This window comes from Diabrotica virgifera, chromosome 5, assembly GCF_917563875.1.
Source record: "Diabrotica virgifera virgifera chromosome 5, PGI_DIABVI_V3a".
Lineage (NCBI taxonomy): Eukaryota > Metazoa > Arthropoda > Insecta > Coleoptera > Chrysomelidae > Diabrotica > Diabrotica virgifera.
The window spans coordinates 38583176-38598550 of record NC_065447.1 but is presented as its reverse complement, the minus strand read 5'-3'; the positions used below and the strand labels follow the sequence as shown (position 1 = coordinate 38598550).

The 15375-nt window shown below is 31.2% G+C and overlaps 1 protein-coding gene and 1 long non-coding RNA gene across 2 annotated transcripts in view; both read right to left on the bottom strand.

The window, feature by feature from the left end:
* Window positions 1–2804: 2804 nt before the first annotated feature.
* Window positions 2805–15375, bottom strand: part of LOC126885012 (40S ribosomal protein S12, mitochondrial) — a 66167-nt gene continuing 53596 nt past the window's right edge. Inside the window, exons 2-3 of the mRNA XM_050651402.1 lie at window positions 6054–6283; window positions 2805–2958 (exon numbers count right to left, since the gene is read on the bottom strand). Coding sequence (XP_050507359.1) covers window positions 2845–2958; window positions 6054–6283 — 344 coding nt within the window. The 3' untranslated portion in view covers window positions 2805–2844. The remainder of the gene's footprint in view (window positions 2959–6053; window positions 6284–15375) is intronic.
* On the bottom strand, window positions 13101–13444 carry LOC126885015 (uncharacterized). The gene is made up of 2 exons (XR_007698224.1): window positions 13306–13444; window positions 13101–13206 (listed from the first exon to the last, which is right to left on the bottom strand). It is a non-coding gene; the product is annotated as an uncharacterized LOC126885015 (long non-coding RNA).

Genomic DNA, 15375 nt, shown 5'->3' with positions numbered 1-15375 from the left:
ATAGAAAACTGCTATTTCTAACTTTACTGTGTCAAATTTTTGTCCATATAGCTTTACAAATAATTGATGAAAGTCACTATCTGGGAATTTTTTGTATAATTTTTAAAATTGTCAAAATCATAAATAGTGCCAAACACTCTAGATTTCTAGATGCTTTAAATTATAAAACCTTTTTTTAAGTTGAATAATCATAGTGTCAAAAATAAAAAACAAACGACACTCATCCATGTTTAATTGCACGTACACAGTTAGGTATGGTATTACTCGAGTAGTTACCAATACAAAAAACTAATCCACAGTACCACATCGCGCCCACGTTTTCGCCTTTCAAAATTTTCAGACACGAGCCGTAGCGATAGCCGATGGACCATCATGCGTATGTATCCACATTTGAAAGTGGTAACAACGTAGTAACCTCGACCTGCAGTCGAGTCGTATAAACTCGCCAATATTTTCGTGCGTCTAGTTGGCTTTTTACTGAATTACTATTAACTCATATCTCTACTTAAAAAAAAATAAAATAGAATTATTTCACAGTAGTCATAATAATATATTTATTTGCAAGTTTTTTAACTGTTAGCAATGGTAACAGTGGTTACATAAACGCTTCACCAGTGCACTGGATAGTGTTTAATGTGATATCAAAATTAACTGCGTCAATACTGATAATTTGAGGTATAGATGGCACGTTTTTACTTGAAAATAGTTACGAAGAACTTCAACATTGGATTAATAGACATAACACAATGTGTGATGAGTATGGACTGCAGCTGAACACCACAAAGACAAAGTTGATAATTGTTAGAAAAACGCCAATACAACCAGAAGTGGTAATAGCTTATGGAAAGCAACTGGAGATATTATTGGAATTCATAAAACTTGGAGGAGCGTTTGGCTAGCAATCTAGCAATTCTTAATCAAAGTTTAAAAAAAATTATTCCTTTGCCTCCAGAAATTCATTTTTGAATATTAGCAGAGAGTAAAAAATCAAAGAAAATGTTTATCACCTATCGTAAAAATATTCAATTTACTTGTCACTAAAGCAATAAACATCGTATATCCACGTGTAACCAGGGGCGTGCGGTGAAATTTGAAACAGGGGAAGCAATTTATAAAAAAAATTGTAAAAACACCTATTTATAATGTAATTCAGTTCTTCTACCATTTTTCGAAAACTTGTCTATAACTTCCTTGTACAAACGTGGATATTGTGACATTTCTTTAATCAGATTATATTCAATTGGAAAAGAAAACAAGTAAAATCCTTTATAAAACGTATACATACTACTAGGTATACTCCCTAGGGAGTAAAAGTACCTTGTCTCCCTAGGGACGAAAAGTAGGTACGCCTTTCCTTCCTACAATCAGGTCAGGAAATGTATAGTTTCGGTAGAGGTAGGTGGAAAAAATATTAGTAACTCACTGGCAATATTTTTTGTGTCAATACTCAATATCCTCAGTCTCATATAAAGCTGTTAGTTCTGAACTTAATGAAATCAAGTCAAAATATTGTCCATAAAGACGCATCAAAGATTTTGTTTGTTTTTCAGGAAAATGTGTTTTTTTAATGTATTAAAATTGCACAGCTAAAGAAAGTCTCGCTCATCAAAACTCTTAAAACCTATTTTCCATTCGTTGACATATTTGATCGAAAATCTGGTAAATTGTATAGTTGGCGGTAGCACGATTCGACATCTCCAACATTATCAGTGCGTACCTATTCGTTTCCTTTTAGGTTTAACTTAACTTCTTGCCATCATATTATTCGAGCATTTTTCAAAGTCTTTCTCTTTTTGTTAATAATATCTTTAAATACGCTAATTTTTTTACGCAGAAACCAATCTCGTTTATCTTGCATTGCAATACATTAAATAAATTATCTGAGAATGGAAATATTTCTGAAAAAAGCTAAGTTATAAAGTAAAATTCAAATAATCTTTTAAACTATCCAAAAATCCTCTCGAGCTATTTATGGTTTCTGTATCCCACATTTCACATTTTCACCATTTTCCAAAACACTAATACATATTTTATAATATATTTATATAAATAATATTTATATTTAGTATTTATAATATAAATAATTCTATGTACTTATTTATATAAATAATTCAATAAAATCCATCTTCATACTTTCAAAAAATCAGTCAACGAAGCCCGTCATTGTCAAATGCTGGTAAATCCCATTTAAATTCACCAAAAACATCTTCGTATGCAATTGACAAAACTGCTTATAAGCTAAAGATATGCCCCAAATTTGAACTCACCGCTCACCATCTAACCCCGATGATTTTTACATAGGCTTGAGTTGCTGGAGAGAAGCAACTTAAAAATCAGATTATTATGCCGACATAACTCCGAATACCACCGTAGAAATACGATCATGGTCCGAGTACGGAAGGATGCAGCATACAGCGCTGCTTATACTTTATACTAGTATGGGTACCTATTTCATTGCTTAGTTATTTACTGTATGACAAAAATAGAGTAAAATACGTTTGTCTTTTCTTATTAGGTAGGTACTTGCTGCTTGTACTACATAATTAAATATTCTCGTACGCAACTTAAAATCCTGCTTATTATGTGTTTGTTCAATTTTTTAAAAATTATCTCAGTTACTCAGATGGTACGGCATTACTACGGAAACCAAGGGAAGCAATGCTTCCCTTGCTTCCATGGACTGCACGCCCCTGCGTGTAACTCTTTAGGTGCTAAAACTAAATTGGACTATCAGGCATCAGGAAAAATGTGCTGCTAGAAGGATGTTGCGATGTTATTATTATTAGGAGTAGTAAACAAACATAGAACATTAAATTATATTTACACTATTAGCTTTAACAAACATTATTTTCTATTAATAACCACGTGAGATAAGTCATATTTTCCTCGGACACATTTGATTTTCACACCGGGACAATCCTGTAGTCTTCCTACTCTGCAAAGTACTATATTGTGTTCCTAAAAGCAAAAAAAAATATTACCAAATTATTAATGTATTATTTATATTAAACTACTATTCTTAATATCCGAAACCTTTTCAGTCATTCACTGACAAGTGTGAAATCTGGATTATATCGAAGCAAACCTACTAGAATAACATTCTCTGTCCCAACGGCGTAACCAGGTTGATCCTAAGGGGGTTACAACTACTGGAGTGTCTCTGGGGGTATGGAATAGTAATGGTGTTAAGCATATAGAGCTCAAAGTAAATCCCAATGGGGGGAGGGTTATAACCCCCAAAAGCCCCCCTGGTTACGCCACTGCTCAGTCTTCTTTCTTTAAAGGACACTAGATGGCGCCTTGTATTTTTCATGAAATATTTAAGAACGCTCGTCATGTAGAAATAATTTGCAACTTATGATGTTTTAATGTTTAGACCAACTAACAACGGAACATATAGTCTGGGCTGATTATCGGAGAATAGGCCATTTTTGGGAAAAGTTATTTACCAGCAATTTTATTGCTGGAATCGAATTATAAGATCCTATATATTAATAATATAGGTATGCAAAGTCCTCAGATAGTGTGCTACTTTTTTTATAAACAAAATGGCGCCCGAAAATCGTGTTTTTTTCAATTATTGCTCTAGAACTCCGAAGATTTTAACTTTACAACAAAAACACTCAAATAAAAATTCACCGTGATTAAATTCTGCATAGATACGTGTTTTTCCCGATCTGCTCCGAAGAAAATTTTCCTCGGAAAATGCGGGTTTTCCCAATAAAATCTTTAATTTTCAAATAAAGTTTTAGATAAGTAATTATTTACCAATAATTAAATAATTTGGTGACTTAAAAGCCTTCTTGGTTTAGATTATAGTTCCAGAAGCTGGTGAAAATTAAACGAATATTTTAGCAACAATTCAATTGTTAATTAATAATTTACGGTCGCAATAATAACCAAAATAATTATGATACACTGATCAAACTTTGAAATCTTATAAAGATGAGATGCCTATTTAACATTTTGTCGACAAAATATAAATTTTTTATTTTTTTGCATAATCTTTAAATGTTTAAAAAAAATAGTTATAAACAAATTAACGTTTCTCAGAAAGTTTTTATTATATTATAATTTTAAAAAATAGCTAAAATGCGCATTTCAAATATCTTGAAAATTAATACTTTAAACTTTTTTGCAACCATTTGCAAAAAAGTTATGAAACAGCAAAGTAAACATACGATTACTACGGTGTTAATAATTTTTTTTAATTCTTTCAAAGCGTAGAAGTGAGTTTAAAGTACAAGCTAATTATTTATAGAACAATATCGATTATCAGCTTAATGGTTATATTTTAATTAAAGATTACAAATATATTTTTTTTGTAATTTACACGCGCGAAAGTAGAATAATACAGTACCGTAGCTACCCGCCCACATACACAACTCGCGCGAGTTTAAGCGTGTCAGTCGCTTCGAGTGAACATTTTATCTCCTGCTCTGTATCAAGCCTACCTTCGCGCTAAAAATTACAAAAAAAAATATTTTTAATCTTTGATTAAAATATAACCATTGCACTAATTTTTGACATTCTTTGTGAGTAATTAGATTGTACAATAGACTTACTTTTAAGCTTTGAAACAATTAAAACAAATTATAAACAATGGAGATATCGTATATTTATTTTGCTGTTTCCTAACTTTTTTGCAAATGGTTGGAAAAATTTTTTAAAGCATTAATTTTCAAGACCTATGAAATACGCATTTTAAGTATTTTTTAAAATTAGAATATAATAAACAATTTCTAAGAAATGTTAATTTGTTTACAACAATTTTTTTTAAACATTTAAAGATTATGCAAAAAAATGAAAAATTTATATTTTGTCGACAAAATATTAAATAGGCATCACACCTTTATACTCTTTCTAAGTTTGATCAATGTCTCATGATTATTTTGGTTGTTATTGCGACTGTAAATTGTTAATTAACAATTGAATTGTTGCTAAAATATTCGTTTCATTTTAACCGGCTTCTGAATTTATAATCTATACCAAGAAAGCTTTTATTTCACCAAGCTATATAATTATTGATAAATAATTACGGGCCCAAAAAATTTATTTGAAAAATTCCAGATTTTGTTCGGAAAACCCACGTTTTCCGAGGAAAATTTTCGTCGGAGCAAATCGGGAAAAACATGCCTCTATGTAGAATTAAATTGGGATGAATTTTTATTTGAGTATTTTTGGTGTAAAGTTAAAATCTTCGGAGTTATAGAGCAATAATTGAAAAAAATACGATTTGTTGGCGCCATTTTGTTTATAAAAAAAAGTAGCACACTATCTGTGGACTTTGCATACCTATATTAATAATATATAGGATCTTATAATTCGATTAAAGCAATAAAACTGCTGGTAAATAACTTTTCCATGAATTTTGCTAATTAGCCCAGAGTAATACTCGAACAGACGGAATTCGCCAACGATCGACGCTAGCGGCTCCACCGTCAAGCGCCTCAGTCAAAACGGCACCGTAACAGAGCACACAACACACAAGCAGTACACCGCGATCTTCGCTCAGCGATGAACGCAACAGACCCTCCACTAAAAACGTACTACATCGGTACTACATCCTTCCATCTTTTTCTTGGGCGACCAATTGACTACGTATTAATTAATTTCTACGATATAATTTCGTTTCGGTCATTACAGATGTCTACAGATAAGGACTACAAGAGCTTTAAATGCCAGTGACATGCAGATGACTTAGTCATGAAACTAAACGTCATGAAACGTCGACAAACACTCCTCCTCCTCCTAAGTGCCTTCTCTATTGAGGTTGGCGATCAATATAGCGAATTTCTCTGTTCTGGGCTTGGTGAATGAAGTCATTCCCTGTCGTGTGAGTCCAATATCTGATGTTTCGGAGCCAGGACTTTTCATTTCTTCCTATACTCCTTTTACCTTAGATTTTGCCCTCTAATATTACCTGCAGCTGCTCAAATTCCCTATGGCGCATTATGTGTCCTAGATATGACATCTTTCTAATTTTGATTGTATTGACCAGACAAATACTCAAGATATACAAATTAAATTATACTAAACTTTCTTGAATTTACCTGTAAATTGTGTCCAATTCCTGGTATATAGGCTATCATTTCTTTTCCATTGGATAACCTAACTAGCACACATTTTCTATTGGCGGAGTTTGGTTTCTTCGGTTTTCTGATCAAGGTTTTTAAAACGACGCCCTTCATAAAGGGTTTTCCATCAAAAGGATTACGAGATTTTCTCTGTTTTATGTGAGGTCCTTTCCTGTGCATTTGGTATAAAGAAGATGCGCATCTTTCTAAAAAATAAAAAACAGAATCAAATAAATTATTTTCGATACTTATATACAGGGTGTAATGAAAATACATGTCATAAATTAAATCACATATTCTGAGACCAAAAATAGTTCGAATGAACCTAATTTACCTTAGTACAAATATGCACATAAAAAAAGTTACACCCCTTTGAAGTTACAAAATTAAAATTGATTTTTTCGAATATATCGTAAACTATTAGACATTTTTTATTGAAAATGGACATGTGGAATTCTTATGACAGGAACATCTAAAAAAGAATTATAGTGAAATTTGTGCACCCCGTAAAAATTTTATGGGGGTTTTGTTGCCTTAAACCCCCCCAAACTTTTGTGTGCGTTCCAATTAAATTATTATTGTGGGACCATTAGTTAAATTCAATATTTCTAAAACTTTTTTGCCTCTTAGTATTTTTTCGATAAGGTAGTTTTTATCGAGTTACGGCTTCTTTTTTAATATGTTTACATAAAAATTTTATGGGGGTTTTGTTCCTTTAAACACCCCAAATGTTTGTGTATGTTCCAATAGGGAACTTGCACATTTTTTTTATTACATAATAATGTTCAGTTTTGTATAAAAATGAGATTTCCAAAATTTCACGCATCAAAACCTCATAATAACTTAGAAGTACAAATTTAAAGTCTTCGGTATTTTAAAGTAGTTCGAACGGCCCGTGACGTCACCTAGTTTTACATTAGTTATTATTATGGTTATATTTCGCTGTGTCTAGGTAAACGCTAACGTGTACGCAAATAAAAAAGTTACGTACATACACGCGAATTAAACTTCATCAAGCCAGTGACGTCATTATTTAACATACGCAGTGACTGTATATTTTGGTAAATACATGCTATTTTGATATGTTTAGTGTTTGTTTAATAGAAAAATATTTGTTAAGGAAAGGGAAGCAGAACTATTCAGATGTTTCAAACTTAATTGTAATAAATCAATGTATATAATAAAAGTATATATTTAGGTTAGCAAAATAAATATATGTATTTAGTTGACATGACACGTACAAAATATTGCTAAAATAATTTTTATACGTAAGTTAATTATTGTAATCAACTATTCTAAATGGGAAATGAGCCACAATTTAACTAAAAAAAGATTTTATTAACGTTTCGACGTCCAAATCGGATGTCATTGTCAAAATACAAAAATTAGTCAGATTAAATAAATTATTAGAAAAAATTTTTTACTAAGCAAGAACATTTTTGAAAGAAGTGAAAGAAGTATATTAAAGTGTGTAAATGTATTTTAATTTCCTTAGCTAAGCGATTTCGACATAAAAGTCATCTTGAGAGCTAATGGTCAATATATAAAAAGTACCGGCTACTTAGGATTGTATTTTCTTGCATCGCATTAAAAAATTTGTAATTCAGGTCCACTGTACAACTCCGGCTGATGAAAGCTAGTTTTAATTTTTAGTTTTTCTATGGTAAAACAATAAAAACAACCACTGGGACGATACATACATATAAAATTTTTTTCATGGTAAAGGTTTTACCCAACCATTTTGAAGTGATATGAGCTGGCGACTCTCATCGCCATATGAGTCGCCAGCTCATATCACTTCAAAATGGTTGGGTAAAACCTTTACCATGAAAAAAATTTTATATGTATGTATCGTCCCAGTGGTTGTTTTTATTGTTTTTCCATAGAAAAACTAAAAATTAAAACTAGCTTTCATCAGCCGGAGTTGTACAGTGGACTTGAATTACAAATTTCTTAATGCGATCTCTCACTTCTTTCATTCATTTCAAGTGTGTACAAAACCTATCAGTCTTTCAACTTTTTAAGAACATTTTTGTTTAATTTAATAATATTTTGTATTTTGACAACGACGTCCGATTTAGACGTTGAAACGTTAGTAACATCATTTTTTAGTTAAATTGTGGCTTAGTTCCAATTTAGAATAGTTGATTACAAAAATGCCACAAGGAAATAGCTTCATAACAAGTTAATTATTATTGTGAAAGCTTTAGGTCTTCCTTTTATTTTAATTTTGGACGGTAATACTAAATATTGTATATACTAAATTGTAACATATTGTACTATATTGTAATACTAAATACTGTATTTCACTTATAACTAAAAAAATATATATTAATTTATAGTTAACTTTTTCATACTGTTTTAAAATTTTGTTAAACTCATTAAAACAACTAAATAATTGTCCACACTGCATAGTTAATTTAAAAACAAACACTAAACAAATCAAAAATAAGAAATCTCTTTACTAATCAATATTTAAATTAAAGTATAAACACAACGCAATTAAACAAATTCCAACACTCTGACACTAACTTTTTTATTTGCGTACACGTTAGCGTGTACCTAGACACAGCGTTATATTTAGGTATATTCTTCTTTTTCTTCTTTAGTTTATTGGCCTCCACCTACTTGGGTATTTGGCCAGCTCGTCGTAGGGTAATAAAGGAAAAATATTTATATTATAATGACATTTATCGTATGTCGTTGTAATAATATATAATACCAGTTTGTTGAGATTTGAGTTTGATACAGTTTTTGAAGGAAAGAAAAGAAGGTTTACTATTGAAAATAAAACCATTTTGTAAAAGTAAAAATTTTCTATGAATAGTTCAAACGAACAAAAACACTTTTAACGTCACATAACTGTATTTTTTACTGACGTTTATAATGTCTAATTAATTTTGTTTACTTTTTGGTATAAAATGTAAATGCAAAACCATATGACGTCACGCCGCGTTTTTTGCTGGCTGGAATAATTTGAATTTTTAATCGTCTTTAGGGGCAAAACGAAAGACAAACAAAACTTTTTTATTATTGATACATGTTTTAAATTATGTTCTGTTGTGATTTATAACATTTTTTCCAATTTTAAATTTTATGCAAGTTCCCTATTAAACTTTTACTGCGGTACCATTAGTTAAACACAGTGTTTTTAAAACTTTTTTGTTTCTTTGTATTTTTTCGAGAAGGCACTTTTTATCGAGATATTACTTCTTTTGTAATATGGTTCAAAATATACCTAAAAATGTAAATCATAAATAAATGTTCATATTATTACCAAGTCTCCATAATCGTACTTAGTCATATACAAATATGTGGTGGATTTGACAAATATTCAAAATATCTCGATAAAAACTGACTTTTTGAAAAAGTACTAAGAGGTAAAAAAGTTTTTAAAATATTGTGTTTAATTAATGGTATTACAATAATAATTAAATTGGAACGTACACAAAAGTTTGGGGGGGTTTAAAGGAACAAAACCCCCATAAAATTTTTATGGGGTGTCCAAATTTCACTATAATTTTTTCTTAAGATAACTACTACCATAAGGATGCCACATGTCTATTTTCAATAAAAAATCTCTAATAGTTTTCGATATATTGGAAAAAATCGATTTTCATTTTGTAACTTCAAAGGGCTGTAACTTTTTTTATGTACACATTTGTACTAAGCTAAGTTAGGTTCAATCGAACTATTTTTGGTCCCAGAATATGTGATTAAATTTATGACCTGTATTTTTGTTACACCCTGTATAAAGCTATATAATATATTATATTATAAATATATACAGTGGTAAATGGAATAAAAAACGCGATTTGGCATTTTAGTCCCCTTGTACATTTAAGCACCTGAACAAACTAACATATACATAACCATATCCTATTCAATTATCAATTTATCAATTATTAGTAGAGGAAGAAGACAAAGTCCAACAGAAGTTGCAAAAATAATCAAAAAACGCAAAGGAAACAACACCAGGAATAGGAGATATCCATAATATTGCAATAAATTGTTCTACATCTAAGATACTGCCTGAAAAATGCACATTTTTCGAATAACTGGAAAAATTCAAAAATCATCCCTTTACTAAAATCAAGGAAGGACGGAAGAAGACCAGAAAGCTCTAGGCCCTAGGCCAATATCTCACTGGAATCGCTAGTAACAGTATTAGAAAAAATAATCTACGAAAAACTCATAAAACATGCAGAAAGAAGAAGAATTATATACAAGAAGACAAATTATATTATATTATACTCACTAGGAACCAAAAAACAGGAATAGAAAAAGCATACAACAAAGTTGGGAAAAAACTCCAATCAACACGATGGACAGAGCAAGATTGTCGCATTAATTATTAGTCAATATATGCGACGCATTGTTGACTAACACAACATTTCAGGTTTCAGCTGACTAAAAGATGTCCAGGTGTTCGATGTGGTATAAAATGTGTCGTGGATGATACGGTAATATACACCACATAAAAAAGAAGACAGAAGTATACATAGTTGAGATATTAGAAGACCATTTAGAAATAATTTCGGACTTCGCAAAAAAAACGAAAAAAAAAATCGAAGGTCCAGAAGATTTAATAATTATACCAGGCCTACGTTAGATCTGTGATATTGTACGCAGTCTCATTTTAAAGTTCCACAGCGAGCAGAGTCTAACTGGAGGAACTTGGAAAGAACAGAGAAACGACAAGCTACACATTTATAGAGGGATCGATACGCCAAGACAGAATTTCAAATGCAACCATCCATATATATCCGGATATGGCAGGTTTTACTGTACTGAGAAATGCGATTCTTGATATGATTACCGGTACTCAAATACAAGAGTAATCACAGTAATCAAAGTATCCTACTAATACTATTTATAATACAAAATATGTACTGAGAAATGCGATTCTCGATAGGATTACCGGTACTCAAATACAAAAGTAACAAAAGTAATCAAAGTAATCAAAGTAACGAATACTTTAAATGATTACTTTATACAAAAGTAACGATTCGTAACGAATACTCGACAGTAACTATAATCAACATCACTATTGACAAAACACCTTTTCAAAAATCATTCGATTTATTTCAAAAACGCTCAATATAAAAATACATTAGAATAACAAATTTTTATGAATTATAAATATAACCGACAATTTGTCAAGCCATCATATAAAAACCAAAAAAATTAGAGCCCATTTACATTCATACGTACATACGGGTATTCACAGACAAACACATCCTCGTGGCTGCTCTATTTAACGCAATAGATATGAAATATTGTGGATATTTTCCACAGCTACATGAATTCCGTTGTAAAAGTAAATTTGAAAATTGTTCAATGCAGTGGAAACTGTCGCAGATGAGTGATCATGGACTATTTCCCGGTTTTCCACGAATATAGGGGAAGCAGTGGCAAAGGAGGTGCGACTAAGAATAAAATTTTCTGTGAGTGAGTTCAGGGAAAAGTTTGCTGGAAAAATTGTAGAAACAGCCAGGTTTGACGTGAAAATAATTTGATTAAAACAGCTGAGTAGGTCTTGGTAATGATTTTAAGAAAATTGGTAAATCCATTTGTAATTATTGCGCATTTACTGGCTGAAAGCACTTTTATAGTGCAGTTACTGAAGGTGGATATTAGCTATTACATACCTCCGATTTCGTTGAACCTCCATCGATTTGCATGAAAATTAGTGAATGGTTTTTACCCTGAGGATGGATGCCACCCCTTCTCGAGGGTGAATACTATTTTATTAAGAATAACCCCATAATTCGATAGAGGGACAAATTCTAAGCAAAATTTCTTATATAAAGTTATTAAAATAAATCAAAACTTTTTGAGTTATTAAAGATCAAAGATTTTAATTTTTCGTGAGAAAAGGCATGTAGAAGTTTTTACAAAAAAGTTATTATTACCAAAATTGAAGCTAATAAAAAATGAAATAAACTCCTTACTAGATCAACCTTCTAATGCTAACTAAAAGTGAGTTAAAGGTAATTGAATGTATATTTTTTCGGAGAGTATCCAAATCTACGAATTCAAGTTTAAATAACGGGAAAATGATGCATTTTATAACATAAACTTATTAAACATTTGTCAAAGTACTTGAAAATATCTATCAAATGAGCTCCCAAACGAGTCGATAGCATTAAAATTTATGCTCCAAAATTTTTTCAAAATATATCTTTTAAAATTTTTTCAAAAAAATGTTACTGTTTTTCTTTAAATAACTCCGTTAATTTTTAAGGTATGAGGTTCACCTAAAAACCATTTGAAAGTTAATTTCAATGGCTATTAAACCACGTTAAACATAATCTTTTAAACCCTCTACTTTTTTTTTTTTAAAACAAAAGGTTAAATGGCGCGGTTATATAGTTCTCGCAGCAAAATTTAAGCTTTAAACGTTTCTCTCTCGGTTAGTTTTTACCCTACAAAAATAGTAAAACGGAATATTTGATACAGAAAAAACTAAAATTTGGTTATATATCATTTTTTACGTATATTGAGTTTTTTTGGAGTTATTATCACAAGAAAATAAAAATTACGATAATCTTTTTTCTTCTTCAGCTTTTTTCAAAAATATGCATTCTACACCAGTCAACATTGTTGAAATAATTACTTATGCTAATATAAAGAAATTCTTACACGGATAACTATAAATTTTAATTTTTGTGGAAATGGCATAATATGTTTTATTTTTCACTTTTTCCTAAAAAATTCGAAATGGTTCTTTTATTTTCATCATAACTTGCTTAGGTTTGACGCTATTAACTTTTTCTGGAGCTAATTTGATAGGTATTCCGAAGTACTTTGACAAATGCTTAGCAGGTATATTTTATAAAATGCATCTTTTCCCGTTATTTAAGCTTGAATACTTAGATTTGAGTACTCGTCGAAAAAAATGTACATTCAATTACCCATAACTCACTTTAAATTAACGTTAGTTTATTTCTTTAAGTAAGGGTTTTATTTAATTTGTAACGGGTAGTTCTTTTATGGACGACAGACTCAGTAAAACACAGGTTGAAAACAAAGCAAATCTATTAATTCTAAATTATGTACAAAATAAGTCAAAATAATAATTCAATATTCTATTTTGTCCCAGCGAAGTCCTCCTCCGGATGGGCGTCTGTATCAGAAGAACAAAATTAACAGCGATATTCAAATATATATTTATCGGAGCTCGCTCACTACGCTTGCCTCCGTTGAATTACGAGTCGAAAATTACCTGACTTCGGTACACCTTGCGTCTCGTCTCGAGTTGGCCTGCCTAAGTTTACGAATCACCTCAAAACAGTGCACGTCGCGACTCAGGTCGGCCTGCCTCGCTCACTTCGCTTGGCTGGTTATGGAGCCCAGAACGGTCGTTCAGGACTGCTTGATTTCTGCTTGCGACCTTCTTAAATATCCGTGTGCCGGTGTTGTCTCGGAGAGGTGGAACTCGGTGGGGGCATCTGCGCGAATTGAGAGAATCGCTCGGTTCCCAGTGTCGAGGCATGTTCAGCATATAGGCATATCATTACAAATTTTTTATTGTCTTTAATTTTGGTTATAATAACTTTTTTGTAAAAGCTTATAGTTTTTGAGTTATACGTCAAAAACAACTTTAAAACACGCACTGTTTTACGAAAAAATAAAATCTTTGATCTTTAATAACTCAAAAAGTATTGATTTATATCAATAACTTTATGCAACACATTTTATTAAGAATTTGTCCCTCTATCGACTTAGGGTATTATTTTTATTACAATAATTATCACCCCCGTGAAGGGGTGGCACCCCCCAGGTGGAACCCCCCAGGGGGAACGAACATTTAGTAATTGTAGATAATTAGTATTAAATGTGGGTGCCTACACTGGATCCGTTTTTCTCCGATCAGATCAGATCCGATATCGGCCGACGTCGGGAGTAGCTTCTCCTATTCTCATCGAGAAGTGTTTGGTTTCATTCCGATTGGTTGCAAGTTGAGTTGCAAGTTGGTTGCAAGTTGGTTGCAAGTTGGTTACAAGTTGGTTGTAAGTTGGTTGCAAGATGGTTGCAAGTTGGTTGCAAGTTGGGGGTTGCAAGCTAACATGTTTAAATATATTCAATGTCATCATCTCATTTTCATTTTCCACGGTAAACATGAATAAGTTTGATATTTCCTTCCGACCACTCCATTACTAACAAAAATTCAACTCAGGCGCCCCAAAACCAACAAACCAGTCACAAACCCGTCCAAATACGTGTTGCGAACCATCAAAGCATTTGTTGAAAAGCCGACAGAAGTTAGATCGTGGTGCGCCGTGTGCAAGCCGTTTGTGTGCCACTTGAAAACACGTACTAATCTAACAAACATGCTGCGCGCGAGCGGCTTGCACACCGAGCAGAGCGCATATGTATACCCGCCTTTACAGGTAAAAATGTGTAATTGTCATTATAACCTAACTGTGGCAAATCCCATATAAACAAAGCAGTATGAAGTTAGTTGCTAAATATTTCAAGTTATACGTATGTATCCGTGCAAATAAAGTGTGACAAAAATATATTGGGTACATATTTTCACCTGAAATACTTTATTTCGGGCATTACAGGTAAAAATGTGTAATTGTCATTACAACCTAACTGTGGCTAATCCCATATAAATATAATATTTAATCCAAACATGCCACAAGTCAACAGTTTTAGAACCAAAATATATTAGTGACTTTAATAAATATAATTTATTATAATTTTTGTATCTTTTAATTTGTTTTCGTCGGAAATAGGATAATGGTAGAGTTCGGATTTAAAAACATAAAGAAACGCAAAAGAAGCGCTTAAAAAGCATACGAATTTTACGAAAAAAAGCATTTTATTATACAAAAAAAGCATGAAAATAAGTATATAAATTTTGACAAACCATTTTTTTAAAGAAAATATATATACCTAATTATCTCTAGGCTTAACTTAAGAACTAGTAAAGACCTATTATAAATTTAATAATAAAATAGAATAAACAAAAAAAAAAAAAGATTACTGAAACAAAAATGCTTTAACCTAATTTTTATCGACACGCTTTAGATGAAGGAAAATATATCATTTTTGTTTAAAGCTATCACTCAAAACATTTTTTTATATCTAAAAGCTTCTTTTAACGTCCACACTGGTTATCGGTGCATACTTATACTTTGCCACTACTGCCGGATCCATATTTATATCTAAAACGTGTTCTCAATTTAAAACTGAAAATATTTTCTTTATCTTTTGAAATCATTCAGTTTTTGTTAATATATCTTTTAATTTTGTTAATACTATCTGACCAAGTTTTCCAGGAATA